Genomic DNA, 27,604 nt, shown 5'->3' with positions numbered 1-27,604 from the left:
GGGACACTACACAGTATGCCACTATGCCATGAGTGACCCGAAGTCCAGCTTTGCAGATCCCTCTCATCAGTAAATGTAAGGGCAGTGTGATTTTTCTTGTCATAAGGGTCAAATGCATTAGCATTTTAAGGCTTAAAGAAAAACAGGCAATGACACAAACTTATGGGACAGAGTGATCTTTGAGATTCTATGAAAGGGATCACTTTATTTTGAGTTAAGCTGTTGTTTATTTATTCAACAGACGGATCATCTTCCTTTAAGGCCAAAGACTTGTATGACCCGAGTAGCAGGAAAATAACACCAACATATAGAAGGTTGTTGGTTATGACTTGTACACAGTAGCTGGCAGTGGAATGGATACTGTCCATAAAGACCTGGAACAATAATAAGGGCAATTTTTCCTTCTTTTTTTAACATGAGCATTGTTTATATAGTAAATATTTAGGGTTTGGAACAGGATTGACCTGTTCTTTGTTTAACCATCCACAACTGTGCTAGTTCTGCATATCTGGTCTCTCTCAGGTGTCCACGGGATAAGAAGAGACTTATGAAACACTATTGATGGAGTGAGTCTGATCTGAATTAGTTTCATCAGTTTGGGAGTGCTGTTGGTAAATGGTCTATCTCCTCTTGTCATCAAGCAGAGACCTTGAAATAACCACAGGATGCTTTAATAATAATAATAATAATAATATAAAAAATAAAAATCAATACACACGTTAACTTGTAGCCAGAGTAGTTCAACAGCTATTGCAATGTTATATTCAAGTCTCTCACTGCTTTGCAATTTTCAGGTAGAAGCTGCAGTCTGTAAGTGTCTGAGTGAAGCCAGCATAAAGTGATTTACAGCAGTCAAGGTGAGACAGACAGAAATTATAAAGATGTCCTTTTTTAATGAAACATGAAAGCCAAATTTATTTTGACAACAAACCAAGCTTATTTTCAATTTTGAGACCAATGATTAAAACAGCTGGGACTGATGAAGTGTGTCATCTCCATATCACTGGTGAGATATACTGTATTTTGAATGATCTTGCTGATAGCAGTGCACCAGGTTCCTGTTTGACAGGTAAGAACATAATACATGCAGAGCAGATTCTGTAATATCAGACATAATTTATGTTGATGCAGGAGAAAGTGTTTAGAATTATTTAGTAAAAGCAGATTCAGGTTTAACAACTGAATACTCATGCTGGACAGAAATACCAGAAATTGAAGAACTGTTATCAATAAAAAAAGATAAAATAATGAAATGATCAACAATCTTCTCTGCTTGTTACTTGTGTATGTGTTGGTGTGTATATTGGACTATAGGGTGCTGTGTTTGTTCACGGGGCCTCTGGATTCAGTCTCTCTGAGAGTCCATAGATGTTGCCCGAAGCTGTAAAGTCCAAAACACACTGTTACTCACACTGCTGTTGGACTTGCTTTTATATGCAACACCATTAATACAGAGTAAATAAGAAAAATAGTTTACTTACTTTGTTCACTTTTTCTTTCTGGAAACAGAAAGGGAAGAAATATTTCAGAATGTCAGAGAAATTCTGTTTTGCAGTTTGTATCAGAGTATAAGCTCAGCTCATCTGAATATCTCACCTCTCTTCTTTTTGCAAACACAAAGTCCAATGATGACGAAAACAACAGAAACAACCACAGCAGGAATAATCATCATGTGCGAGGACCTCTCTGCTCAGTCAAAACAAGCAAACCAGATAAAATGTGTACAAGAAGCAGGTTAGATTAGAAGTACATCTATTCACCCTGTAGTGTTATCCTAGTTCTAATATAAATCCCATAATGGTGAGGGGAAGTAAATACAGCATAATTTCTCATATACCATGACATATTTCAGTTCAGCAGAGCAGACACACTAAAATTATGTGGCTGACTTTTAACACCTATTATGTTCCCCGATTGAAAGGCTAAAAATAAATAACCAGTGGTTTTATGGATTAGAGACACTGTTGAATTTTGAAATTTATTTAGATTCTGCTTGAGGTGCAAACAAAAACAGGATAAAACATTCAAACACCACAATAACAAGAATCCAGAGTACAAGCAAACAAAATGAATCAAAGGATTTTCCCTCACCTTTTGTAATGTTTTCAACCCAGTTGGTTCTGATCACTGTTTTATTCAGGCTAGTGATGATGTTGTCTTCACCATCAGAGAGCTGAAACGCACAGTCGTATCTGCTCCACTCTTCAGGTGTGAATGATGAAACATTCAGATCAACACTCATCTGGAAGGTCTCATCATTGTTGGGGAGAATCTCTCCAGGATCCACACCATCATGAAGCTCCTCTCCATCTTTCCTCCAGAACATCACGGCTCTGTCAGGATAGAAACCTGTAGCGTGGCAGCTGACTGGAGAGGAGGGAGTCTTCTGGAGGAGAGACACTGAGGGAAGAACTGGGGGTGGGGGAGAGCGGCACGGAGAATGCATGGAATAACATGGGAAAGTAAAAACAGAAAAGGAAAGAGGAACAAAGGTGGAGGAATTGAATCGGGACATATAAAGAAAATATCTGCCCGAAATCAGTCTCATAAAAATAAAATTTAAAGTGTATCAGGTCATGTGATTCTACCTGATTTCTGTAGGGGGCTTTTTGCACTGTCCACATAGGTCTTCAGCCACTCTGGACAAATCTGAGTGAGGAAGTTTTCATTGTGTTTAGTTCGAACTCTGTCAGCATCCCATTCCTGTCTAATAATGTCAGCCTCTGGTTTCAGTGCGATCCATGTCAGTGTCTCCAGATTGAATTCAAGAAAGTCTTCTCCGTTATAACCAAAGTGTACTAAGCCAGTCAGCTCACCAGTGTTTTCATCACGTTCACAGCCGCCTATCCTCTGTAAAACATGGACACCTGAAGAGACAGACAGAAAACAGCGATCGTAAAGAGCTGTTATATATTGCACCTTGTGTTAAGCACTGCTATTTTCAAAGGTTTGAGTCCAATAATTAGATGGTCGTCATCATTTTTATTAGCATGAACTAACTGGAACACTGAAGCTTTTAAAGGCAGGCCTGATGTGAAGATCACAGGACCACAAGAAAACGATAAAAGAAGGAAAAAAACACATAAACCGACTGATCGCATCAGTCATGTGACAGATGTCTTGATTATAGCAACAGCTGTAAAAAGCTGAAAAAGTGTTAAAGTACAATTTTTCAAGGCAAACTCTAAATTGAAAATTTGTCCTTTTAGGAGCACAGAATGTAAAATGTAGCTTTTCACATCAGTCTGTTTTGTTTAGATATATCCCATGATTTAAAATGATCTGAGGTTCACCTTCACTTTTGGTGAATTGCTTCAAATGAGAAATCATGTTTTTGAAGAAGTTTGGCTGTTTCTTGAAACACATGTGATCGTACCACTCCTTCTGCTCAGGATTGGTTTGTAATATTTTCTTCGCCCAGTCCTGTTTTGGTTTTAATGTCATGTTGTTGCTGTCACAGTAACCCGCCTGGATGCCGTTAAACACCAGTACACCCATGAACTCTGGGATGTTTGGGACTCCAGAGGATCCAGTGACAAAATACTTCAGTGAATGTTTCACTGTGGAGCAAACAATATTTATAATGTTAGTGAATTAAGAAAATAAACATTAGCATAATACACTCAGTATGATTAAGGTAACATATTCTCAGTAACGTTACAGCAACAGTCACATGAGTCTAACATACTTTTATTTTCATTAAAAATAAAAGTCACTGATCTGGTTTGAGGGTGTTCTGCACAGCAAAAGTAAAAGTTATCAAGAAAAACTGTCATCTATCTACTGTGTGTGTGTGTGTGTGTGTGTGTGTGTGTGTGTGTGTGTGTGTGTGTGTGTGTGTGTGTGTGTGTGTCTTATACACCAAGCTGTTTTTTCAGTACTAATAAGAAAATTCTGTCCTGTTTCATGTTCTTATTATTCCAGAAACTGTCTTCTAAACTTCAATTAAAAATGTCAAAAGTGCTTTAAAGTACAATGAAAGTAAAAGCTGCTCAAGGTCAGGTTACTGCTGTTAGAGATAAAAGATTTTTCTTACCTGCAAATAAACTACGACAGAAGATAAGCAGCAAACACAACTTCATCGTTTCTCTATCTTTAAGGTCATAACTATTATTCCTTTTCTTTACAGAAATATGAATCAACAAGTCGTCGTCCACCGACAGTAAGTGACCAACCCGTGTCCCTCCCCCTGTTCCTCCAGTTTCTCCAGTTAGCACGCTTGTAACCATGGAAACACTTAAATCTGCAGTTCTTACATACAAAACCTTTTTTTTAATTTTCAGTAAAAATAAGAAACCATAGAAAGTCTTATGAAACTATGCAAACTACTGAATGATTTAACATTGCGTTGTTTCAAAGTTTTCATCAGTGTTGCCTAAATTGAAAATTGGCGCAGTTTATGTCTGCAGGGGTCTGCAGAGATGTTTTCTATCTGTTTCCTTACCCTGGACCTGTACAGACGTGCAAAGTACAGACTGGATAACGGCAGTGTAAAAAAATAACCAGCAGGTCCTGCAGATGAACTTGCTGAGCTGCCACAGGAAGTAGGAATGTTGAATATTATTTTTGTTTGTGGCTTATTGGCCAATATATGATCGCTGAATAGTCTTGTTAAGCAGACTGGACAACAGCGACGCCTTGTGGCAAAGACCCAGAAGGTTCATTCGGTCAATCTGAAAGTAGCTTTTTTAGTGGGAGAAACTTTTCGTAACTCATTAAAGTGACTTCCTCAGCCTTGCTTGGATGATGAACCATGCACCAAGACTTGTGGCAAAGAGTTTAATTACGGTAACATGAGCAGCTGCCTGCCATTCATCTCTAGCTTTATTGTCAGGAATCTAAGACCACGATACAATTAAAAGAAAATAGGAATGAATTAAGTTTTTTTTTTAAGTTTTTAAAGTAGAGCCTCATCTGGAAGGTCCCATCATTGTTGGGGAGGATCTCTCCATTATCCACGCTTTCATGAAGCTCCTCTCCATCTTTCCTCCAGAACATCTTGGCTCTTTAAGGATAGAAACCTGTAGCGTGGCAGCTGACTGGAGAGGAGGAAGTCTTCTGGAGGAGAGACACTGAGGGAAGAACTACAGAGAGAAAGGAAAAAGCGACAAATGTTAGATTCTGATTTGTACTCTATCTTAGAAAAAGGAAGCCATATGAATTTCCCCGCAGAAAGCTCGTCCCATAGTGGAAATGCTTCTTTAAAAACTTAGGGCAAAAATGGCTTGAAGAGCTTTTATTATGTTGAAATCGGGCATGTTCCATATTCCATCTTAGTTTGGTGATGACAGCCTGTGGTTTTGGAGTGATATGCAGTGATCTGCAGGTCAAACACTATAAAGTCTTCTTCATCATAACCATACTGATTGTATCCATTAATTTCTCCAGTCTACACCCACTGCACTGTTACAGGAACAAAACCAAACTACCAATTTGTGGGGGGAGAACTTTTACTCTCTGGATTCTTTTGATTTATTTTAGCAGTGTGGTGGGTTGACCATGAAATTTGAGAGCTGCATACATGTCCTGCTAACACCGGGGATAGCCTTTAACAATAAAAAAGAGAATTAAATGAAGCTTATGCCAAATTTTAGTAAGTATGTGAGTACATACAATCTGTATGATAAATTGTAAATGGACTGATTCTTATATAGCGCTTTTCTTTTCTCCCGGAGAAGTCAAAGCGCTTAACTCGTCTGCCTGCTTTCCCAGGTGTTTAACTCCTTCTCTATTCTTTACATCACTTCCACTTTACCACACTGTAAAACTCAATGCCAACATCAGCATTGTAGTAAAATAATTTTCATGCCCATCTTCTTCAAGCCAATCAGTCTCCACTCAGCATAGTTTAAATCGCACTACTTTGATCCTCCCTTGCATTCTGCCTTAATTTCTGGCACAGCTTCGATTTCATTCAGCTGTGATAGACCATCAGAGTCTAACAGCCAAGCAGCTTACAAGGACATGAACTGCTGCACGTAACAAGGCTAATTTACATCATGGAGCCCTGGTCTCAAAAACTGGCATATGTAACTCTGTCTGTAAGCTGGATTTAAGTGCTTCAAGTTTTACCAACATGTTTAGTGGCATCTTCTGTTAATACGGAACATGATGTCATGTGGTTGGTTGGTTGCGGCTAATTGATTTACATTAGTTTATGTTGGCTAACCAGTGGGCGACCTTGCCATGCACGTATAAGGAATGTGGCACATCACGAACCAAAGCATAATCATGAATTGACTGAAAATTACAACCATTTCTTCGGCCACCATGAGGTGGGGAATTTAGAGACTGGGGACCCAGCAACAATCTGGTACTTGTCCTGCAGACTGCTGAAGTACAATAAACACTCTGTAGGGTCAACTTATGGAAAGCACCTCATCCTGATGGTGTACTGGGATGAGTACAGCAAGACTGCACCATGGAAGTAGAGAGGTCTTCACAAGCATCTTTAACACATCTTTGTCACATAGCTCTGTTCCCGCCTGTTTAAAAATATCTTTAATATGCCATTACCTAGGGTGACCAACTGTCTTCTTTTCATTTTTCACGTTCTGTCCAGGGCGTCCAGGGGGATTTTCAAGATTGATAAAAATGTCAGTGATTTCCTATATTCTGACAGAGGACCCATGTGCGTGACATCATCCCTGAACTGCTGCTTTGCTAGTTGTTCTGCGCTCACAGACGGGACAGACAGCGCGCAGCAACGTGCCTAATGATGTTTAAAAGATCCCAAAGCATAAGTGCATCTTTTCAGATGAACTGCAAATAAGTTTCCCTCGTTCCAACCCAGTACTGGTAATTTTTCTTATGCAGATGAGGCATTATTTCTGTACCATTATTTAATTATGGGGCTTTTACGTTTTTTGGGGTTTTTTTGCACTTGTTGACTTGTAAAAGCCTATATGACATAGTCTACAATTCACAATTCATTAACTGCACAGAGAAGTCATCGTTTAAATATGTTAAAATGTTTCTTTAAGCAAGTTCTTAATGACTGAGCCAAGTGTCCTCTTTTTTGGAAATCAAAATATCGTCACCCTAATATTATCAAAACAGACTGCAGTAATGAATTAAATTAAATTACAACCACAGTCACCTTAAGTAACTTGATAGTGTAAGGTAGAATCATCATAGAAAGCTCACGGCTCTCCAACGGGAGATTGAGAGACCAGTGTCGGACTGTTAGAACAGCTTTGAAATTCATATGAGTTGTTCGCACTAAAGTAAAAACCACCATCACTTCATGCGGAGACCCCTTCGACGCCAGCCTCAAGGCTGGAGCTGAACAAAACACCCTGATAACGACTGTGTTTATATTGTTCCCCCCATTCCATGCAAGGCCACCTGGGTTGGCTGGAAGACTACTTAGCCTGGCGGGGCGAAGGACACTGTCTCAGCTGAACTCTGGACACACACACACACACACTGATATGCACACACTCATCCCCCTCCCTTTCCAAACGCCTTCGATGCTTGTGCCCTACCGGGGAAGATGGCAGTCGACTGGACCAGCGCAGACATGCTGCAGGACCGGATGCGCTGTCTACACCGGCTCTCTCTTACCCTTTACCCACCCCTGTTGCTTGTCTTGTGTTTCTATGGTGTATTGATAGTCATGTACTTTTTGTGCTGAGGTGTTTTTTCTGTTATCAAACTGTTCTCCCACTAGGAGCTCAGTCTGAGTGGAGTTTCTTTTCTCCTCCTCTTACCTCATGTTATGTATTTTCGTTGTTTTTTTCCTATCAGCCTACCTTTCTGACGTGTCTCCCCAATGTGATGTTTGTATAAAGTTGGTCAGAAGGTTCCTTTGTAAGTGCGCATGCGCCATTAGCGTGCTGCCTGCTGTAACCCTAATTTCCTTCGGGATTAATAAAGTATTTGATTCTGATTCTGAATAACATTAAATAAAACAGCAAAACGGTGTGAAATAGGAGTATCACAAATCTCAGTGAGACAAAGTTTAAACCAATTGACAACACAAGGTCCAGTATGTGTCCCTGCAAATTCAAAAAAGACTTCTATGCTGAATTTAGCAAGTAAAATTCCAGTTTATGACAAATGACTGCACTTCAAAGGTGGAGGAGGGGTCAGATGTTGACTGTCGACATCGGAAACTGGATTTTAATACAGTTGTTAGGCCCAGACCTCTGCCTGTAGTTCGAGGGGAACTGGAAAACATACAGTCAAGAGGAAAAGTTCTCAGAATGGGGTGAACTCTCCAGCACGAAGCCAAGTCTCTGTCAGAAACATAAAATCCAATTCACTAGATGCGAAGGATTCATTTAACTGAAAAGTATTGTTTATTAGAGATCTAGCATTTATAAGAGTCAAACGAACAATTCTCTCCTCATGAGCAAATGTTCCCATAATTCACATCGCAACACCTGGTCTGTTCTATTTACTTTTTTTTATTTATACATTTGATAAGCATTCAAATATCTTAATGAACACAGAATATAGATCTAGCACAAAGCAAGAAAGCGCGAGATAAAGCTAATCAAAAAGGTATTGGCTGAAGCAAATGAGTGTTATGCCAACCCTTTTAACAAAAGATAATTTAGGAAGCAGCTCATTTACAGGCCTTGAAGCAAAAGAGTAAAACAAAACAAAACAAACAAACATAAAAACAAAACAAAAAAAGTCCATCTTAGATGAGTAAGTACTTTAAATTAAATTTCATAACGATAATCCACGCAAAACAACCAAGAGTTTTAGTCTTATTATTATTATTGCTCTTCTTCATTCTTGATTTATACATTTTTCTAATCTCTGGTTTTAAACATGTTTTAACCACCAGCAAGTTAGGTAAACCCAGATGAGCAGGAAAGGCAAGATGGATCCACTGAAGCCCCAGTGATCGTTGAGTTGGGGAAAAAAATCCACCTGAATAGCAGAAAGAATTAAACCAACAGCCACATCTCAGGTAAGATTTAGCTCTCAGCAGAAGACCTACACATCTCCCCCTTCATCTGAAAGATTAGATGACAGCAGGCAAGTAAACAAGTGTGCCGGTTTAAACACCAGTGATCGTAGAGGGGTTGAGGTTTGATCACCCACATTATGCTTTATCCAAGTTTTGTGGGACGACTTGATATCAAAGAGTGCTTGGTCGTCATATACCACAAGAGCAGACACACATTGGCAACAAACACAGAATAAAACAATAGCAACTGCTAAGTAAGTTTCAGTAATTACAACAATGAGAAACTACTTCTTAAGTATGTATGGTGTGCCATACTTGAGGCTGCAAGAACACATAATGCTTACAGTAAGTAATCAGTATTGAGAGAGGGTTTACTCTTTTGTGCTAATATTTTGGGTTGAAAGAGGAGTGCTCATAGCTCACACAATCACTTAATCCCAGTTTTAACCCAGGCTAAACTGTACATTGATTAATACATTGATTAAAAGGCAAAGTGACAGGATTTGCTCTAAAAGCTAGAGTGCATAGTTATTGTCTTCAAAACACTAAACTGTAGTGTTACAACCACTGCAGTTTAGTGTTTTGTCCAATTTGATGATGATGTTCTCATTTGCACCGGAAAAGTGAAACAGAAAGACATATTCGAACTGAGCTTTTTCAGCTTCCCATCGCAGTTTGGTGGTGACAGCCTGTGGTGATGTGGCGATCCATGTCACTGTTTGCAGGTCAAATGATAGAAGACTTTCTACACCATGCCCATACAGATTGAAGCCATTTATATCTCCAGTCTCAACACCCCATTCACAGCTATTCATTCTTTGCAAAATATGAACACCTGAAAAAGAGAGACAGATGAGATCTCAGCACATCTTACAACTGATATCCACTCCAGGTGCCGAGGATCGTTCTTCATAAGGTTTTTAATCCACTCTGTTTTGAGTTCTGGTCCCCTTGCTGTCACAGTTACCTCCATTATTGTTTTTTATTAATGTTTTATAAAACGTTACTAATCTTTGTCACATTATTGAAATAAATCTGTGGCTTAATTTAGATTAAAAAAAAAGCGGAAAATATTACTTAGGCTAAACATTTGTAATTCTGTTAAAGCTCTGAAAAAATCTACTTCTTGCAACTTACATATATGTTATTGTTAATTGATGCATTCATCACTCGGTAACTTACAGAATCTTCTTGATAGGCAAACTACTTTGAGCTAACAGGAAGGCAACAATAACTCAAACAATCACCCATTACAACCAAGCAGAAGAACATCTTTGAATGAACAACACACTGATCTGAGAAATACAGGGCCAGTCTCATCAAGTGCTGACACAGATACACAGATATATAAATTACATAGGCAAATCTATGTACTGAATGCATAATGTACTGAATATATGATATATATTGATAATAGCCACTGGGGGAGGGGAGCAGCTCTGCTTGCCTTTCTGTAAAGCCCCCACAGGTCACTGCAAAAACCCACGGTATGCTCCGCTTTCTCTCTCCCATCACATTCAGTGTTTTGAGCCTCCCCTGTGTTTGTGCAGCATGGCTGAGTCACGTGATGACACAACAACAAAACACAGCAAAGCAGTTATGGTTAAGCTGCTTTCACAGACATATCAGACACATCTTTGATGAAACTGAAACAGTCTTCTGAACGTAAAAGAGAAAATTGACTGAGAATTGATTTAACCACGCTATTACTGACCAATACCAATGTTGGTATTAATACTATTGATTTAATAATTGGAGGTTATCATTGTGCAGCCAGCACATATCAATACATACCTAAATTTATTTATTTATTAAGAAAAAAAATATGTATATGTAAATGAGCTGCTTGCTAAATTATCTTTTGTTAAAAGGGTTGGCATAATAAGCACGTGCTTCACCCAATACCTTTTTGATTAGCCTTGTCTCTTGCTTTCTTGCTTCGTGGTCATTTTTTTCTTCTGTATTCACTGAGACATTTGAATGATAATAAAACCCTCCACTTCTACAGCTTCTCTCAGCAGAGGAATAGCAGAAAGAAAGAAAAAAAATGGACTGAAAGATTCATAACCAAATTCAAGGCCTATACTCTCTGGCCAGTTTAATAGGTACACCTGTTCAACTGCTTATTAACACAAATATGTAATCAGCCAATCAGATGGCAGAAAATGTAATTTAGTGAATTTAGGGATCTAGACTTCTTGGAAATATAAACATAGCATATAACAAAAATAAAAACATAATTAAAAAAAAAAGAAATCAAACGTTGTGGCGTACACGTCACAATCGCGCCCTCTCTCTCTGACCCAAAAATAGTCATTGTGTATAACTTTAATTTAACCAGGAGAGGGCAGTGTTGCTTTCCTTTTGCGTGATTTACACGTGTTTTTGTTGTTGTACAATATCAACCACCTGGGATCCCAAATTCTTAAATCCACTGCAAATGTAATAACCTTCCAAATAAAGCTGAGCTCTGTGTATTGCTGAATTCTAAATTTCAGTGCTAGACTAAAAATACATCAAATAAATGTATTGTTTTGCAGATACAAAATATCATTTTAACTCTTTTCAATTCCACTGACTGCAATCTGTCTGAGTGTATAACTGAAATCTAACAAAATTGTAAAAATCTATTTGAGTTAATCTGAAATAATACAGATTAATTGTATGATTTCAGATTAACTCAAAAAATGTAAAAATTAAACATAATTTATGGACACCGTTTGATTTCTTTGCATGTAGCTATATTAACATTTATATATTTAATAAATCATGAAATTAATACGCGCATGTTCTCGTAACAATGCAACTAACTGTTTGCTCTTCATTCAGTGACGTGAGCATCACACGCTGCTCATATAAAACATATTCTGACAAACAGCCGCACAGCTGAGCCTTTTTTTTTTTAAAGAAACTTGAGGGATAACTTCCCAAAGTCTGACCTGCATCGGACCATCCGCTCAGTGTCCGTGGTTACCATGGTTACTGCAGAAGCTGCTATGAATTAAACAGTTGTCCCTGAGATAACTTACCGGAGACATGAATGTTTGCTTTTCCTTTACAAAAGAATTGGATGACTTGGATAACTTATAGGAGTATCAGACTCCACGTGCCATGTCCTCGGAAATCTGGACTCGTGTGGATTTTTCAAGGACAAACTGGTAAGAGTCGCACACCACTATACTGAATTAAAGAAGCTATTACTGAAATACACGTGCTATATTATAAACTATGATATAAAACTTAAGGTTTAGTTATAAAGGACACCTTCCTACCTTTAGTCTTATTCATGAGCAGCATCAGTTGTCTTCTAACATCCAAGAGTCTGCACGATGTGTTTCATAGGTCCTAACTAGAGATGGACGGTCCGATACTGACCAAAATTACTGGATCGGATATCGGAGAGAAATAAAAAATGTAATCCGATCCATTAAATATCAAAAAAGCACCTCACAAAACTTGCGACCTGGCGTAACTCGGCTCATAACCGTAGCACGTCGGAGCATTATGCATCAAGTGATAGAGTGGCTGTGGCGTGCAGGACCTGTCACGGTCTGGTTGAGCATTTGGAGCCTCGCCACCAAACCGGCATTTCATCATGAAACTGATTAATGATCAGCTGATCGGCTTTTCTGTCGGGAGTCCATCTCTCTTGTTTGTTTGTGCCAGAAAGAGGAAACAAGCGGCTGAACAACAGCAGCATGTTTAAGCTTGATAATTTGTTGTTAGAATTTATTTAATATTACTTTCTACACCAGGATCTTTTTCTATGTAGCTGACGGCTGGTAACTGTGCAGGGGCGGATCTAGCAAAGTTTAACCAGGGGGCCGATAGGGCATGAACAGGGAAAAGGGGGGCACAAAGATATACTTTTCTTTCTTATTCTCTTTTAAAATGTCTGGCTTTTTCCTTTGGGACGGTACCATCTGTGCATTCTGCAATTCTGTTGAAGAAAGATGTTGAATCTATTCAAATATTGTAGAAAAATAATTGATTTCTGTGCATTTTTTTTCACACTGCATCAAATTAAAGTTGATTACGTCGATTAAGCATCATGAGGTGGGGGGTGGTTCCCTTTTTTTATTTATTTTTTGCTGGGAGTTTGCAACCCTATTAGTTAGGTTGCTTACTCTTTTAAATACCAGAATAGGGAGGATGGAGTAGGTTTAAGTTTATTAGATTCATCAGTTTTGCTGAACTATGGAATATTTTGGGTGCAGTGTATTTTTTGCTTACAGGTATAACAGAATAGCATTAGTGTTTTTTTTAAACTTGAGTTTGGACCCATACAAAATGCAGCAAGATATTAAAAAAACAGTTTTATTGATTATAAAACACACTATATTGGATTCATATCGGTATCTGCTGATATCCAAATTTATAATATCGGTATCGGACATAAAAAAAGTGGTATCGTGCCATCTCTAGTCCTAACATGAGGATCCCAGAACCAAAAAATAACCCAAAGGGTTAAAAAGATTTCCACATTGATGCAGATGATGTATATGATTGTGGGACTTGTATAAAAAAAATGTATATGCCATATTTGTCTGTGGAGGTTCTCAGTCATCCAGGTCATCGTAGTCAAAGGAGCTTGCATAGAAAAGCGTCTGGACTTCTTTAAGCTGCTTGAAGACGTTTCACCTCTCATCCTAGAAGCTTCTTCAGTTCTAAGGTCTAATGGGTAGAGAGTCCCAGATTTAAACCCAGTGGGAGTATCCCCCCCAAAGAGGGACAAAAGGACCCCCTGATGATCCTCTAATCACGGTGTGCAAACGGGTGTGGGTCCCAATCAGCCAGGGTTTCAGGTGAGCTCATTGTGAAACCTGGCACCACCTTATCATGCAATTTCCTGAGGTCAGATGGCCCAGGAAGTGAGTGGGCGTTAAGGCGTCTGGGGAGGGAACTCAAAACTGGATTATAGATGGCAGACAGTTGGTGTCGTAAACCACCCTCTGTTCAAAGATGTTCGCTCACAGTGAACGTAAATGGCTTCTTTCACTCCTCTTTCAAACCATCTGTCCTCTCTGTCCAAAATGTGAACATTGGCATCCCATTTCACCGAAACAATAACGTAGCGCACAGTGTGACGTCAAAAAAGGCGCACACATTTGACGCTGCGCTTGTCTGGAGGAACGGAGTTTTCGAAAATCTCCACCCTGGCAGGAGGTTTTAAAAATCTCAGTTTTCAGTGACCAAAAACGCCATTTACGTGTGGACGAAAGGTGCAAAAATATGGGTCTTCAAAAATACCCGGGTACATGTGGATGTGTGGACAAAGCCTAAGGCTACGTCCACACATCCTTTTCTCTCCGTTTTGGCCTCTCATCCGCACTGAGATGGCGTTTTCACAGATGGAAAACACAGCGTTTTGAAAACACATACATTTCAAAAGGGTGCTTTCCGTGGCAGTGTGGACAGCGAAAATGGAGACTTTCTAAAACGATGACGCATGATGCAGTCATGTGATCAATTAAACTAAGGCTACGTTCACACTGCAGGCAAAGCGCATCAAATCCGATTTTTTTGACCCTATGCCACCCATATCCGATCATGGTATGACAGTGTGAACGGCACAAATCCGATATTTTCAAATCCGATCTGGGTCACTTTCGTATGTGGTACTGAATCCGATACATATCTGATGTTTTAGAAAGCGACTGCTGTTTGAACGGTCATGTCGCATTAAATCCGTCTTTTACGTCACTGACACAAGACAGACGCCAATTATCAGCGCCGGGGAAGCGCCCGAGAAGACATCGCGAACGCTTCCTGGCCATCCCGTGTAGATGTTAGTGAAACTGTTGGAAAGACAACGTGAACATTTTATTTGTACTGCATAATCTGCAGATTCTGACAGAAATCTGCAACTATCCTTTGAAGCACCGCTACTCTCTAAAACAGCAATAAGGATCATTATTAGGTTATCTACATTATTATGTAAATAACAAAATAACTTAAAGCAAAATTTGGGAAACGTAAAGTCCGAAGTCTTTCTATTAAGGGCCATCAGTCAAACAATATTGTTTGCTTTGGGTCTAAACAGAGCGCGTTGTGTATGACATCTTCTTTTGCGCATGCGGGCCGCATGGAGCGTTCACACTAGAGCACGTTTGCTGTCACATTTTATTTGTAGTGTGAACAAGCAGACAAAAAAATTGGATTTGATCAAAACATCGGAATTGAGCATTAAGACCTGCGGTGTGAACGTAGCCTAAGATAGCGGAGGGCATTATACAGCAGTGGTTTTGTTTGCTCTCAATTTTGACAGCCTATTAAAGATTAATATCAGTCTGTACATGCTCCAAATAGCTTTTCTTCAAATTCTTTAACTTTCACTCGCTTTTGCAACTTTGTACTTTTGTGTTACTTGCAGCAACAACTGTACCTCATTGTTATTCCATTTAAAAAACTTGGTGCTTTTCCTCAACATTTTGCTGCGACGTTTCAAAAAGCCGGAAAGTAAATAAGCGGCAGACAGAAATGAGGCAGGTCAAATCATCTTGGGTTTCACATATGAGCAGTACTGGAACGTAAGCGTTTTCGGCTGTTTCAATGTGGACGCACAACTCTGTGAAAACGACTGAAAACGCTACTGTGGACGCGGAGCGTTTTCACACACGAAAACGCCTTTCAAATCTATCCGGGCTACTATTAAAAACCAAAACAAACAAACAAACAAACAAATAAAAAAAAACATTAAAAGTCACAAAAACCTACAAGGGCACTTAACACCACACACAGTCAAACAAAATACACAAAAAAGTATTAAACAGAAAAAAAAGTATACAATCCTAGTAATTTGCACCCCCACAGGTAAACTGCTGCCTGAGCCAAATGTAGTTGTTGTGATATTTGATCCCAGCGCACTCCAAAAAGGAATGTAGAATAGTTCTGTGGCGACTGAAACAAGTCAAACATCGCTGTAAACAACCATCAAAACGCACGGGAAGGGATCACGAAAGCCCGACTACTTGGGCACAACAATTATAAACCGTCTCACAAAATAAAACTGTAGACAGGACAAGATAGCAGTTCCTTAAAGGAACCTGCTGCAGGCGTTTCCCTCATCCTGACACATATCTTTATATGCTTCTTCATATTTTGCTGGGCAAATTTGGTTACCAGGAACAGTAATTTCTTGACAAATGTGCAATCATACAGGTGTGGTGAAAAGTTTAGATTCATTCCTTATGGGTATGAGTGTTATGGGAATTTGGGTTTTTAATGATTTAGCTGAACTGTTTTTTGTTTTTTTTACCTGAATGGTATGATTGTACAGTATTGTATCTTTAATGACTTTAAAAAGCAAGAATTGGGTGCACACGTTTTTAATTTACTGAGGAGAACAAATGGCTATATGGCAGCTGTGTCACTGACAACTGACAATCTAAATGTTCTTGCTTAACAATGACTGTAAAAAAAATCAACATTGATCAGAAACTTTTATTCCTCATTTATGCAAACAGATTGAAAATTGGACTTATTTCAAATATACAGTTATGTTGTTTAAAAATGTTCAGTATAAATGAGTTTTTAGCTTCAGCCTAAACTGAAAATGTATACACAATCTGAAGACAAATAAAACAAAGCTCAAAATCAAGATCTTTTTTTTATTTTTTGTTTTTTATTATTTCAATTCAATTCAATTCAATTTTATTTATACCGCCAAATCACAACAAAAGTCGCCTCAAGGCGCTTCAGAGAAAAACCCAACAATCATATGACCCCCTATGAGCAAGCACTTTGGCGACAGTGGGAAGGAAAAACTCCCTTTTAACAGGAAGAAACCTCCGGCAGAACCAGGCTCAGGGAGGGGCGGCCATCTGCTGCGACCGGTTGGTAATTTGTTGGTATTTGTTGGTAATAATTTCATGTGGTCTTTAGTGAACAGTTCCACAAGTTCTTGTTACTCTTCTGGGCTTTTAAATAAAGTGAGTAATCTTCTTTGTAACGCCACCATGTGTCAGGTAAACTTTAGCATACACATGAAAACATCCTAGAGAAGATATTTGGTCTTCTCAATGGGGCCTTACTTTTGAAAATTCTGACAATCATTTTGTCAAGTCTTGGATTTCCATTATTCATTAACCCCAGGACATTGTCAGCACCTCTCCACTTTTCCCGGAGTTCATTGTATACTGTCACAGTGAGATCTTCCATGTTCTCCAAGGAGATTTCAAGATTTTGGGACACAATTTTAGCCCAGATCTTTTCGGTAAGCCTCTGTATAACTTCTTCAGCTGGACGCCATTTCTTCAACCCCTTTATGTTGCTCATTGCGTGCATAACCAGATCTCTGGCAAAGCGTTCCACAAGTTCTCTGTACTCGTCTCGGTTTTTAGATAAAGTGAGTATTCTTTTGGGTAATGCCAGCAGATGTCTGGTGAATGTTGGGACAGTAATATCATCCTCAAGCTCTTCCTTCAGACTTGAAATCAAATGTTTTTCCTTGCACTTATGCACTTTACAAAGATTGGTGAAAATGGCTTTCGCAATACTGGGCAGCCTCTTTGGACATAGATCCAAATGTTTTCCCTCAATTTCAGGCCAGATTTTCTCCATCAGACAATAACAGTTGGGAATCCTTGTGGAGTCTTTGTGTTTAGAGGAGACTTTCTCTAAGGCCCGTGAAACTACCAACTGAGTAAGTGCATAAACAAACATTTTTTCTGCAGACACATCATCAGATGCCAGACTGATGACAGAAGAAGAACCAACTTCTGACTCATGTACAGCTGGAATCACAGGCTTTTCCACGGGACAAGCTTCTATTTTGTCCCAGTGTTTTGTATCAGCTGTGGGCTTTTTCTCCATACAGCTTTTCTTTGGTTCTGCTGTGGCTTGGGATTGTGTGTCCACATGCTGAAGACATTTGCCGGCCTCTGTCTTCAGTTCTGCAGTATCTGTTTTTTTATTATCACCGCAGTTGTCTACAGATATTTCTTTCAGGATGCTGTCTTTTCCTCCTTTTGCCTCCGTTTCATTGCATTTATCAACGTCTGACTCATATGCAGCTGGCATTGCAGGCTTTTTCATGGGACAAGCTTCTATTTTGTCCCAGTCTTTTGTATCAGCTGTGGACTTTTTCTTCATACAGCTCTTTCTTGGTTCTGCTGTGGCTGTGGTTTGGGATTGTGTGTCCACATGCTGAAGACTTGCACTGGCCTCTGTCTCCAGTTCCGGAGTTTCTGTTTTTTTATTATCAACACAGTTGTCTACAGATATTTCTGTTACCATGTCTTCCTTTGCTCGTGTTACCCCTGTTTGCTCATGGGAATCGGTGTCCACTGACTCAAGACACTCCTCTGACTGTGTGGACACAGGAGCTCCCTTCTCCATGGTTGTCTCTGTTGCATCCACTAACATGGAGCAAAGTTTCAACATGTCCTGTAACAAAGTGGAAGGCAGCTTAGAGTTGCAGTACTCTGGGTTTGACTGCAGAGATCTCCACTGTGGTACAATTGTACCAAAAAAGTACTCGCTTAAGGACTCCCATGTTTCCACTGAGGAGTAACTGTGTGGAGTTGTCATGTTGAAGGTTGTATTTCTACTTCTTTGACTCTGAATTGGAGAAGTGGAAACAAATTGCTGGGGGGTTGATGTTGTGGCAGGTATGTCTGCTCTTTGTGAACTAAATGTGTTTAAATGTTGCTCGCTGTTCTGATGCATGAATGCGCTCTGAACTAAATCGCAGGTGTTTATGGAGTTCTGGAGTTCTATTTATAGGCTCGTGTCCTGTAGGCCACGCCCACTGCCCTTTGATAATTGCCAAGCCCCGCCCACACCGAATGACTGTTGCCTAGCAACCGCTAGATGATAGTAGCACGGATGGGCACAGCCACTGTGACGTCATCCAGTGTTCTTTGATCAAAGAGAAGTAAGTGTTGGCTTTCTTGCCGCTCAGCAATTGATAACAAAGAACCTTGAAATGTGTTTTTAGCTAAACTTTGACACAGCTGCAGCACATTAATAATAATGAGAAGCTACTTAATAATATATATATATATATGTATATATACATATATGTATATATATATATATATATACATACATATATATATATACATATAGTAGCTTCTCATTATTATTAATGTCCTGCAATAAATAGATAAATACAAAGAGGTTTTTTAAAAGTGTATAAGAGCCAAAGTGAATCTTTATGTTTTGTTTATTTATTGTGGTGGTACAGGTGTTTGGATTTTCCTGCACCTCAGGTGATCGCGTGTTATTTACGTGACACAGGCGTACTCATCAGGGAGGAGGTGTTTCTGATCGGGTGTTCACCCACTATTTTCACAACAGTGATGTGTATATATGTGTGTTGTGGGTGCACAAGTATGCATATATGTCTGTAAATTGTATATCTTTTGACGTATTACTGGGGTTAAATAAATAAAAATTACATGCATTATGTAATGTAATTGTAATGAATTTCTGAGGGAAGAAAAAGTGTTGACTATTAATTTGACTATTAATTACTAAATAGTGGAAAGGGGGTGGGATTAAATAAGCTTATGCTTCTTCCTAGTCCTTTTGAACATGTAAGTTACTTATAAATATTGTTGCTTTGTTTTCCTTTTGTTTGTTTGTCTCTTTTTTTCCCTGTTGTTTTTATTTAAACATGTTTAAAATAAAGATTCAATACAAATACAAATGCTCACAAACGATGTAAGTTAATACATGCGCTATTTGTTTTGATTGAAAGCAAATGTTTATTGTTTAAGTTTTAAATAAATACGTGAAACACAAGTGGGACTTAGTATGGCTTATTGGAGACGCGTCACAGTACAGAAACAAACTCAGCCGGCAGCGGCTTTATTTGTGGATAGAAGTCGCAACAATGGGTTAAGATATTTTCAAGATTTAAATTTAATTGCAGTCCGTGCGTCTGTGATGTCTGGGCGGGCGATGCTTGGACCGACGCGGGACAGCAGCTCCTCAAACTGGGCGAGGGACAGACGGTGGTACCGCTGAAAGTGGCCGTCAGCCAGACGCATCTCCTGGAGCAAGTGGTGAAACTCACCAAACTGCTCACACTCGTGGAGGACCTGATGGACCCAGGTACGGTCAGGACGTCCTTTACGCCGCTGCTCTGCTCTCCACAGTAAATAGAGAAGGGAGACTCTCTCTTCAAACGCTAGATCGACAGCTGCCATCTTGCAAACATATCGTCTGGCACTACTTCCTCCCACATTTCTGGTTCACGCACGTGAAAATTGCATATTTTAAAGTGCGACCAGTTCGCTTTGAATGCGCTTCAAGATGCGAATGTGCAAGCGACCAGCTAGGGGCGTGTGGCGCTTTTTGGTCGCTTCTATTGCGTCCGGTGTGAACACACCGTTAGTTTCTTTTAAATTGTGAACAATAGATTTCTGGTAAAGAATGAAAAGAAAACAAAATTGTAAAAGCCCTTTCATGCTAACTTAGAAGAAACTTGGAGCCTAAATAATATTTCGGGGCGGGGGGGATTGGTATGAAGGTTATATTTTTCACTTTCTGGAGAAAAATTACTGACACAATTTCGGACCATCTGCTCAAGCCCAACAATAACAAGCATTGCCCTGGTGATTGAGGATCAGATTGTCCTCAATGACGTCTGTAATTTCCCTAATGCAGTTGCACTTTTGCTTGGACTCATCTATGCACTTAACCTGGACTATCTTTTTTTTTTTTTTTTTTTTTTTTTTTGCCTGTCCCATTTGGTTCTTTAGCCATCAGAATTGTTGTCTGAAGACCAACAAGGATACCCAATGGATTTACTTTGCCAAATGGATCATCGTGGCATTGCCGTATTGGTCCATTTGGTCGATCTTTGTTTTTATTATTTATTATATTTTATTTTCAGATGTTACAGACGGGACAGACATGAGTGAGGGATAGGAAAGGGAGAAAGAAAGAGGAAGGAAAGGAAAAACAGAAGGGGAGAGGGACAGTGAGAAAGGGGGGGAGAAAAAAAATAAAAATCTCCTGGATCACCTGTTGAGAGAAAAATAGAAAACAAGCAAAAAAACAAAGCAACATACTAAACACAACACCATCGCATTAATCTAGCTAAGTGTAAACAGCAGTAAATACTAAATATTCAATGTTGTTGTGCAGCACGCAGGACAGATGTGCTTCGAAGTAGCGGCCAAGAAAGGTGTAATTTGGGTCTACGAGCAGTGAACACCCGTGTGCATACCTGTGTGGATCAGCGCGCTTGTATTCCAAAGGTTTCTCCATGTAACGATCTGCTAGGGAGTGTGGGGGGGCCACAGCCCCGTCCTCCAGGGTGTGAAGCGGGTATGGAGGAGATCAAAACTCCAGACATCCAGAGGCCCCCAGAACACAAGAGACCATGGAAGACCAACAGAGGGGCAGCCGCGCCACTGTTCCAGTAAGAGCTGAGGAGAGTCCCAGATGAGGGTTCACTCAGCAGCCGCGGAGCAGAAGCTAACCTGGACTATCTAAAGGACTTAAGGTACACTTTTGAAGTAATTCAAAAAGTGTTCGTGGGTCTTGGTACTCAGTGCTCTGCCTGGGGTTCATGCTTTAAAGAATAATTTGCTGAAACAGTGGGCAGAAAAGTGTTCATGATAACAAAATCTGTTCTCATGCTGGGTTTTTTTAAGTAACCCAGTGCTATGATTTGACCATGATTTGGTCAATAAAGTCATCTTAAAAGTCACTGCATACACTTCAGTAATTATTTAATTTATTTCTTTTTATATTCATACTAGAAAAAAAAGCAATATCTGACTAATATTTCATATTATCAGTTCCATTGATATCGTACAGATAAGAATATTGGTAACAGCATTGTTTGTTTCTGTGGGTATGTTCTTGGTATCTTAGCAGTTCTTGTCATTACCGCTTGATTATAGTACACCTGAACTATCCAGTGCTGGCTCTGCACTTAGGATGTATCATGATTTAATAGTTAGTTAGTTTTTATTTTCATGTGCTATGAAACAAGTGTGTGTTTGACTTTACATGTTTGAACCTTAGGGGTGACACAGCACTTTGTATTGCTAGAAAAACTTTTTAATTGTGGACCCTTTGCTGTCAACTATTTTAATGTTTGATATTGGCAGACCTTAAAGAGATCATAGTTTTGTTTTATGTATGGTAATGTTCAAAGTCTTTGGCCCCTCCACATATCTTTATATTTTGCTGGGCAAATTTGGTTACCAGGAACAGTAATTTCTTGACAAATGTGCAATCATACAGGTGTGGTGAAAAGTTTAGATTCACTCCTTATGGGTATGAGTGTTATGGGAATTTGGGTTTTTAATGATTTAGCTAAACTGTTTTGTTTTTTTTTTTTTACCTGAATGGTATGATTGTACAGTATTGTATCTTTAATGACTTTAAAAAGCAAGAATTGGGTGCACACGTTTTTAATTTACTGAGGAGAACAAATGGCTATATGGCAGCTGTGTCACTGACAACTGACAATCTAAATGTTCTTGCTTAACAATGACTGTAAAAAAATCAACATTGATCAGAAACTTTTATTCCTCGTTTATGCAAACAGATTGAAAATTGGACTTATTTCAAATATACAGTTATGTTGTTTAAAAATGTTCAGTATAAATGAGTTTTTAGCTTCAGCCTAAACTGAAAATGTATACACAATCTGAAGACAAATAAAACAAAGCTCAAAATCAAGATCTTTTTTAAATTTTTTGTTTTTTATTATTTCAATTCAATTCAATTTTATTTATACCGCCAAATCACAACAAAAGTCGCCTCAAGGCGCTTCAGAGAAAAACCCAACAATCATATGACCCCCTATGAGCAAGCACTTTGGCGACAGTGGGAAGGAAAAACTCCCTTTGAACAGGAAGAAACCTCCGGCAGAACCAGGCTCAGGGAGGGGCGGCCATCTGCTGCGACCGGTTGGTAATTTGTTGGTATTTGTTGGTAATAATTTCATGTGGTCTTTAGTGAACAGTTCCACAAGTTCTTGTTACTCTTCTGGGCTTTTAAATAAAGTGAGTAATCTTCTTTGTAACGCCACCATGTGTCAGGTAAACTTTAGCATACACATGAAAACATCCTAGAGAAGATATTTGGTCTCTTCAATGGTGCATTTCTTATGAAACTTTTGACAATCTCTTTGTCAACATTTCGGTGGCCAATTTTCATTAACTGCATGACAGTGTTTGGATATTTCCACTTTTCCTGGAGTTCATTGTATACTGCCATGCTGACCTCTTCAATGTCCTCCAAGGAGATTTCAAGATTTTGGGACACAATTTTACCCCAGACTTTTTGGGCAAGCCTCTGTTTAATGGCTTCATCAGCCCCTAGAGGCAATTTCCCTGCTTCATTTGTATTGCTCATTGCGTGCATAACCAGATCTCTGGCAAAGCGTTCCACAAGTTCTCTGTACTCGTCTCGGTTTTTAGATAAAGTGAGTATTCTTTTGGGTAATGCCAGCAGATGTCTGGTGAATGTTGGGACAGTAATATCATCCTCAAGCTCTTCCTTCAGACTTGAAATCAAATGTTTTTCCTTGCACTTATGCACTTTACAGAGATTGGTGAAAATGGCTTTCGCCATACTGGGCAGCCTCTTTGGACATAGATCCAAATGTTTTCCCTCAATTTCAGGCCAGATTTTCTCCATCAGACAATAACAGTTGGGAATCCTTGTGGAGTCTTTGTGTTTAGAGGAGACTTTCTCTAAGGCCCGTGAAACTACCAACTGAGTAAGTGCATAAACAAACATTTTTTCTGCAGACACATCATCAGATGCCAGACTGATGACAGAAGAAGAACCAACTTCTGACTCATGTACAGCTGGAATCACAGGCTTTTCCACGGGACAAGCTTCTATTTTGTCCCAGTGTTTTGTATCAGCTGTGGGCTTTTTCTTCATACAGCTTTTCTTTGGTTCTGCTGTGGCTTGGGATTGTGTGTCCACATGCTGAAGACATTTGCCGGCCTCTGTCTTCAGTTCTGCAGCATCTGTTTTTTTATTATCACTGCAGTTGTCTACAGATATTTCTTTCAGGATGCTGTCTTTTCCTCCTTTTGCCTCCGTTTCCTTGCATTTATCAACGTCTGACTCATATGCAGCTGGCATTGCAGGCTTTTTCATGGGACAAGCTTCTATTTTGTCCCAGTCTTTTGTATCAGCTGTGGACTTTTTCTTCATACAGCTCTTTCTTGGTTCTGCTGTGGCTGTGGTTTGGGATTGTGTGTCCACATGCTGAAGACTTGCACTGGCCTCTGTCTCCAGTTCCGGAGTTTCTGTTTTTTTATTATCAACACAGTTGTCTACAGATATTTCTGTTACCATGTCTTCCTTTGCTCGTGTTACCCCTGTTTGCTCATGGGAATCGGTGTCCACTGACTCAAGACACTCCTCTGACTGTGTGGACACAGGAGCTCCCTTCTCCATGGTTGTCTCTGTTGCATCCACTAACATGGAGCAAAGTTTCAACATGTCCTGTAACAAAGTGGAAGGCAGCTTAGAGTTGCAGTACTCTGGGTTTGACTGCAGAGATCTCCACTGTGGTACAATTGTACCAAAAAAGTACTCGCTTAAGCACTTCCATGTTTCCACTGAGGAGTAACTGTGTGGAGTTGTCATGTTGAAGGTTGTATTTCTACTTCTTTGACTCTGAATTGGAGAAGTGGAAACAAATTGCTGGGGAGTTGATGTTGTGGCAGGTATGTCTGCTCTTTGTGAACTAAATGTGTTTAAATGTTGCTCGCTGTTCTGATGCATGAATGCGCTCTGAACTAAATCGCAGGTGTTTATGGAGTTCTGGAGTTCTATTTATAGGCTCGGGTCCTGTAGGCCCCGCCCACTGCCCTTTGATAATTGCCAAGCCCCACCCACATCGAATGACTGTTGCCTAGCAACCGCTAGATGATCGTAGCACGGATGGGCACAGCCACTGTGACGTCATCCAGTGTTCTTTGATCAAAGAGAAGTAAGTGTTGGCTTTCTTGCCGCTCAGCAATTGATAACAAAGAACCTTGAAATGTGTTTTTAGCTAAACTTTGACACAGCTGCAGCACATTAATAATAATAATGAGAAGCTACTTAATAATATATATATATATATATATATATACACATACAGTAGCTTCTCATTATTATTAAGTAGCTTCTCATTATTATTAATGTCCTGCAATAAATAGATAAATACAAAAAGGGTTTTAAAAAGTGTGTAAGAGCCAAAGTGAATGTTTATGTTTTGTTTATTTATTGTGGTGGTACAGGTGTTTAGATTTTCCTGCACCTCAGGTGATCGCGTGTTATTTACGTGACACAGGCGTACTCATCAGAGAGGAGGTGGCTCTGATCGGGTGTTCACCCACTATTTTCACAACAGTGATGTGTATATATGTGTGTTGTGGGTGCACAAGTATGCATATATGTCTGTAAATTGTATATGTTTTGACGTATTACTGGGGTTAAATAAATTAAAAATTACATGCATTATGTAATGTAATTGTAATGAATTTCTGAGGGAAGAAAAAGTGTTCTGTGTTCCTGCAAAGTACAGGGAGCAGGGACTTGACCGGGTGTCACAACTTATATATATATTGTAGCTTCTCATTATTATTAATGTGCTGCAGCTGTGTCAAAGTTTAGCTAAAAACACATTTTAAGGTTGTTTGTTATCAATTGCTGAGCGGCAAGAAAGCCAACACTTACTTCTCATGGTGCATATCTACCAGCTTGCAGTGTGGTTCCTGCACTCCACAGCCTCTTCTGTTCCATGCAAGTAGATTTTCTCCAGGGCAGGAGAAACTATTTCTAAGAAAAGAAACAGACTCAGCCTGTGCACAGTAACACTAATCCTCTTTTTAAATGTAAATAACAAAAGGGCTACCTGACATAGATCGTGTTTTTACTTTGCAAGTTCTTGATTAGGGGTGGGTTTTGATTATCGCTTTTCTGATTTCAATCCATGCTAAATTGAATAAAGTGATATTGATTCATTAATCCCGTGTCGATTTGTAAATTAACGTTATTATGCCTGAAACGCCAGCATCTCAGGTTAAACCTCACAACATGTCGTCAAACACCATACAGCTAAAACAGTAACTGGGAGCAGGTTTACGGATTCTGCATACAAACGTGAACACAGAGCGTGGACCCGACGCGTCAGAATCAGATTTTGGTGCGTCGTCGGGTCCGCGCTGTGTTTGCCTCTTTTTTCTTCGCTGGCTTCTGCAGCTGCGGGTTTCATAACTTTCTGTTTACATCTCTAATTAAGGCTCACATGTGTCAGCTTTCTTTTAATAGATACGAAATGATGGATATATACCGATACATGACCAGAATTGTAATATTTCTGACTGAGGCAAAACTTTCCAGATTCCAATCAAATTGAATCGGATCCTGTATCGAATCAAAATGATTCTACAAATCAGTAACGATGCAGCCGTACTCAGCCCCCTAAGCATTTTCCCTTTCCAGTTCACAATCAATCCCACCCCTAGGTCAAAAATATGTATAGGACAATTGGCCTAATCTAATATTTTGTATGAACCTGTCCAACTGTCCAGTGATTAAATGACAAGTAGATGGAGGCAGGACTCCACAGCAGGGGCATACTCCATAATGTGCTGTGCGTTATCATATGTATAATGTATATATTGCTCACTTATTGTATTTACCAACATAAAGCAGTTATGAGCAAAGAAAGGCCACACCATAGTGCATGTTTAAATAGGGAAAGTTTATTGATCAAAATGTATTACGCAAATACGCATTACATTTTTTCAGCCCCTCAATCGAGTAAACAAAACCAATTACATGTTCAAAGCAACGGAATGGTGGCCCAATATCAGAGAGAACTCCACTCTTGAGTGAGCAGTGATGATTGAGCAGTCCGTTTTATTTTGCAGATTCAAGCTGCTCTTCAAAATATTCGCCACCAGATGTCACCGGAGAGGACTGTGTTGAAAAGCTTCGAGTAATGAACCATTTTTCAATACAAGCTTCAGTGCTTCGGAAAGCTTCATTTGGCCATCACTACCTGTTACTACCACACACCAAATCCGGTCATTGGTACTTCCTGGCTTGTGTAGCCTCTAGGTAACAAAAGCTCAACACTGCGCCTGTCAGGGCTCTGTGTGCGGGCAGGCAGAGATGAGGATCCAAATGCAGGACTCGGAAAACGGAATGCAATTTAAAAACCTCAGCTTTATTGCTGGCAAGAAAACAAAACATGAAGTGATGACTGAACACTGAGACCAAAAAACACACAGGCATAATCTGATGGTACGACGCGACACCGACCATGGCAAAACACAGGGCTTAAATACACAGGGTAGTAATAAGATAAGATACGATAAGATAACCTTTATTAGTCCCACACGTGGGAAATTTGTTTTGTCACAGCAGGAAGTGGACAGTGCAAAAGTTATGAGGCAAAAATTAGAATACAATAAGAATAAATACAGTACACAACTGTACAGAATAGAATAAAATAAATATACAATAAGATAAAAATAGAATACAAATACAAATACTATATACAACTGAGTAAAAATACAACGATGACAGAAAGGATTATTGCACTTAGTATTATTGCACATGTATGGATGTGTGTGCTTGATCAGTTAAAGTCTTTATTATGGAGTCTGACAGCAGTGGGGAGGAAAGACCTGCGAAATCTCTCCGTCCCACACCGTGGGTGCCGCAGTCTCCCACTGAAGGAGCTGC

The 27,604-nt window shown here is 39.4% G+C and overlaps 1 protein-coding gene and 1 long non-coding RNA gene across 2 annotated transcripts in view; one reads left to right on the top strand and one right to left on the bottom strand.

Moving 5' to 3' along the window:
- Positions 1–27,604, top strand: part of LOC309699266 — a 348,161-nt gene that overhangs the window by 108,762 nt on the left and 211,795 nt on the right. The window lies entirely within an intron of this gene.
- Positions 920–3,367, bottom strand: LOC309699238 (major histocompatibility complex class I-related gene protein-like). The gene is made up of 6 exons (XM_082522189.1): positions 3,294–3,367; positions 2,589–2,867; positions 2,092–2,412; positions 1,597–1,686; positions 1,482–1,499; positions 920–1,381 (listed from the first exon to the last, which is right to left on the bottom strand). The coding sequence occupies exons 1-6, from the start codon at positions 3,364–3,366 to the stop codon at positions 1,329–1,331; spliced, it is 834 nt and encodes a 277-aa protein (XP_082378315.1). The 5' UTR covers position 3,367; the 3' UTR covers positions 920–1,328.

The sequence above is a fragment of the Aulonocara stuartgranti genome, assembly GCF_965226115.1.
Source record: "Aulonocara stuartgranti genome assembly, chromosome: 22".
NCBI classification, from domain to species: Eukaryota; Metazoa; Chordata; class Actinopteri; order Cichliformes; family Cichlidae; genus Aulonocara; species Aulonocara stuartgranti.
This window is presented reverse-complemented; position numbering and strand designations above follow the sequence as displayed.

What these genes read in the sequence shown, in the direction of transcription:
- LOC309699238 (XM_082522189.1), bottom strand. Translation starts at nt 3,366, where the DNA reads ATGTGTTTCAAGAAACAGCCAAACTTCTTCAAAAACATGATTTCTCAT. An exon ending in GCAATTCACCAAAAGTGAAG is followed by an intron (nt 2,868 to 3,293) that starts GTGAACCTCAGA and finishes CTGTCTCTTCAG; the next exon opens with GTGTCCATGTTTTACAGAGG. An exon ending in GGTTGAAAACATTACAAAAG is followed by an intron (nt 1,687 to 2,091) that starts GTGAGGGAAAAT and finishes TTGACTGAGCAG; the next exon opens with AGAGGTCCTCGCACATGATG.